Genomic DNA, 3,771 nt, shown 5'->3' on the forward strand with positions numbered 1-3,771 from the left:
ATCGCTTCCTGCTTTCAGATCCACTTTCTGCTAAAGTTCCCCTAATCAGACAGTGGGTTGATGAAATTGGGAATTCAGACCACTTCCCAATCTTTCTAGATCTTTCTTCTCCTCCTCACAAGCCCCCCGCCCCTTACAAATTTAATCCTGCCTGGCTACAAGATCCCTCTTTCAGTGATTTGTTTAAAAAAACTTGGATCCACCCAGATCTCAATGCAGGAGAGGAGAAAAGCTATTTGTTCATGGAAAATTTAAAAAGAATGAAATCTGCAACAATCTCTTGGGCAAGGGATAGGAAATTGAAACAAAATGAGGAGCTAAACAGTATTAGGGAAGATCTGAAGAAACTGGAGAGTTTGGATTCTGATGGATACTCAACTCAAGAATCCAAGGAAAGAATTCTTCTTTTGGAGAAGCAGCAAACCAGAATTCTCCTGGAAAGGGAAGAAGAATGGAGAATAAAGAGTAGGGCAATCTGGCTTAAGTCTGGGGATGAAAACACCAAATTCTTTCATAATTTTGCAAAAGGAAGAAAATCAATAAATACAATTTGGAGCCTTAAAAATGAAGAAGGAAGAGATGTCAAGTCCTTTTCTGATCTCTCTGGACTAGGGAAACGACATTTTCATAATTTATATTCTGATCAGAGAGAAGCTACTATAGCAGAAGTCCTCAAAACGGTGCAATGTTTCCCCAGATTCATTGAGGAAGAAGAATCTGAAGATCTTTCAATTTCGGTCACTAAGGCGGAGACTGAAGCAGCCATGAAGCTTTTAGGCAAAGACAAAAGTCCAGGTCCTGATGGCTGGACTATTGAATTGTTTCTTCATTTCTTTGACCTAATTGGAGACGAGATAACCGAAGTTGTAGAGGAGTCCAGATTGAAAGGAGATATTTATAGACCATTTAATTCAACTTTTATTGCTCTCATTCCTAAGAAGAACGAGCCAGAAAGCTTTGAAGATTTTAGACCAATTTCTTTGTGCAATTGTATTTATAAGATTATTTCAAAGGTTATTGCCCTCAGATTAGCTCCAATTCTGTCAAGGAACATATCTATGGAACAATTTGGGTTCCTAGATGGCAGACAAATTCATGAAGCTATCGGGGTTGCTCAGGAGACAATCCATAGTATCAAATTAAAGAAATAGAAAGGAGCTGTTCTAAAAATAGACCTTTCCAAAGCATTTGATAGGATTAACTGGCTCTACCTTCGAATGCTTCTTACTCATGTGGGATTCAACTACCAATTTGTTAGTTGGATCATGGGATGCATAACTAATGTCAGCTTTGCAGTTCTGGTCAATGGAGCTGCTTCATCATTCTTCTCTAGCCAGAGGGGCCTCAGACAAGGGTGTCCATTATCACCACTTCTGTTTCTCCTTGTGGCCGAAGGTCTTAGCAGGCTGATCCATAAAGCCAGAAGTGCGGACAAGGTAAAAGGTATAGAGGTAGCCATAAATCTCTTCATCACCCATCTTCTTTTCGTCGATGACATATTGATCTTTACAAATGGAAATTCCAGCGAATTAAAGGAGATAAAATGTATCTTTGATCTTTTTCTTAAAGCTACTGGAATGCAGATAAATTCTATGAAATCACAAGTTTGTTTAGCAGATGTGGACAGAAGGGAAAGGAGTCTTATAGCTGATCTTTTTCCGTTTCCTAGCCAATCCTTGGATGTTCCTTTCAAATATTTGGGGTTTTGGCTAAAACCTGTCGCTTACAGAAAAGCAGATTGGAACTGGATTATAGCAAAAATTGAAGCTAGAATATCACACTGGAGCTTTAGATGGCTTTCCAGAGCTGGTAGGCTAACTCTCATCAAGTCGGTCTTGCTAGCCATTCCGGTTTACTGGGCCACTCTAACTTGGATTCCTAAAGGAGTAATGGAGAAAATCAGAAGAATTTGTTGCAGATTTCTTTGGGCTGGTTCTAAGGAATTCTCTGGTTTACCGTGGGTGGCATGGGACAAAGTGGCCAGATCAAAAGAATGGGGAGGTTGGGGGATCAAAAGACTTCCCGAGTTCAACACTTCTTTAGCAGCAAAGTCTGGCTGGAGGCTTATAACCACAGAAAATCTATGGACAAGGGTGATCAAAAGGAAGTATATCGATCCAACGCCCTTGGAAGATTGGATCCGGAGTCAGAACAAGAAGGCAAAAAACTCTTCTGTTATTTGGAAGGCCACAGTGGATGCTTTCTCAGTGATTGAGCAAGGTTTAGCTTGGAAAGTGGGAGATGGTAGACATATCAGGATCGGTAGAGACCCTTGGATCGGGTGCAATGAAGCATTCGCCTTATCGCCTGGGCTCCTTCTACATCTTGAGTCCAAAGATATCACTTCATTAAATCAGGTGGCAAAAGTTGGGCAGTTCTCCATTTGGGGCCAGGTCTGGAAGGATGATGAAGAATTAGGACTAAATATCAAATGGAAGAATGAATGGACAGGTTTTATAAAAGAATTAAAACGTTCCAATGTTAGGATAAAGGAGGAACCTGATAGGTTAATGTGGGCTCACAGCAAATCGGGGGGATATTCACCAAAGGAGGGCTACTCTTATCTTTTGGGAAAGAAAGGATGGGGTGCCCCGGAATGGTGGTCCAAAGCATTATGGAAACTCAAAAGCCCAGCAAAATCAAAGCTCTTCCTATGGTGTATTCTAAAAAAGAAGGCTCCAACATGGGAAATCCTTCAATCCAGGTTTCTAGTTGGCCCAGGGCGTTGCCCCCTGTGTAAGGATAATGAGGAAACTTTAAATCATCTTTTCATCTCCTGTCCCTTCTCACGGAAGATTTGGGAGGAGGTCACTGGGCTTCTCAAGGTCATTGCACATTGGGGTAATGAGTCGCTAGCCGAATCCTGGAGGAAGTGGTGGTATACATACTCAGAGGGGAATATGCGGAACCTGCCGATTATCTTCTGTTGGGGTGTGTGGCTCGTGAGAAATAAGAGCCTGTTCCATGACCAAATTACACCGCCCTCCGCTATTGCCTCTAATATAGCAGCCATCTATCATACTCTGCCTCCCCCTGAAGCAAAGAAACCCAGAACAAATCAAAACAATCTCATATTTCAGGAGGACATCCCTTGTGGCTTCTTTGACGGAGCCTCTCAAAATAATCGGGCTGGCGCAGGCATGAGTTTGCACATCAATTCAGAACACATTCTAAAAGCCTCAGTTGGGCTGGGCCCAGGAACAAACAATTTTGCAGAACTCTCCTCTTTGCGCCTTCTTCTTTGCTGGCTTCAACACAAACACATCAACTCAATTCAGTTATTTGGGGACTCTCTAAACGTTATAAATTGGGTCAATGGATCAGCTGCTTGTCAAAATCAAATTCTAATGACAATTGTTGAAGAGATTTTATACCTAAAGACTCTCTTTAACAGGTTTACATTATGTCATATCTACAGGGAAAGGAACGAAGAAGCCGATCAGTTATCTAAGGCAGGTATACTACAGGATCCGGACAGCTGGGCGATAGAAGAAATTTTCCAGGGGCAATCAGTCAGATCAGACTTGCCTCCTTATGATCAGTAGCATATTCTCAGTTTTTGATCCGCCCCTTTTTTGTCGGCTCATTATCAGTTTTCATATTTTTTCTGTTTGTACTTTCTGTATATATTTCTCCATAGCAGATCTCGTTTTTTTTTCGGATGTTTAATTCTCGGCTTTCAGTATACCAATTTTTGTAAATTTTGGTTCTTACACAGTGCTGATGGACACTTTTTTCTGACTGTTATGGAGTTGTTTTCCAATATGGAGA

At 41.3% G+C, this 3,771-nt stretch overlaps 1 protein-coding gene across 1 annotated transcript; it reads left to right on the top strand.

The window, feature by feature from the left end:
* The first annotated feature begins 1,265 nt into the window (after positions 1-1,265).
* On the top strand, positions 1,266-3,545 carry LOC149142772 (uncharacterized). The gene has a single exon (XM_089451576.1). It carries the CDS (start codon positions 1,266-1,268, stop codon positions 3,543-3,545), a length of 2,280 nt encoding a protein of 759 aa, XP_089307702.1.
* Positions 3,546-3,771: the final 226 nt, after the last annotated feature.

Source organism: Pinus tabuliformis, chromosome X (assembly GCF_031772625.1).
Source record: "Pinus tabuliformis cultivar Carrire ecotype Pingquan chromosome X, CPIR1, whole genome shotgun sequence".
In the NCBI taxonomy this organism is placed as follows: domain Eukaryota; kingdom Viridiplantae; phylum Streptophyta; class Pinopsida; order Pinales; family Pinaceae; genus Pinus; species Pinus tabuliformis.

Coding starts and splice junctions, on each gene's coding strand:
- LOC149142772 (XM_089451576.1), top strand. CDS start 1,266: ATGGGATGCATAACTAATGTCAGCTTTGCAGTTCTGGTCAATGGAGCT.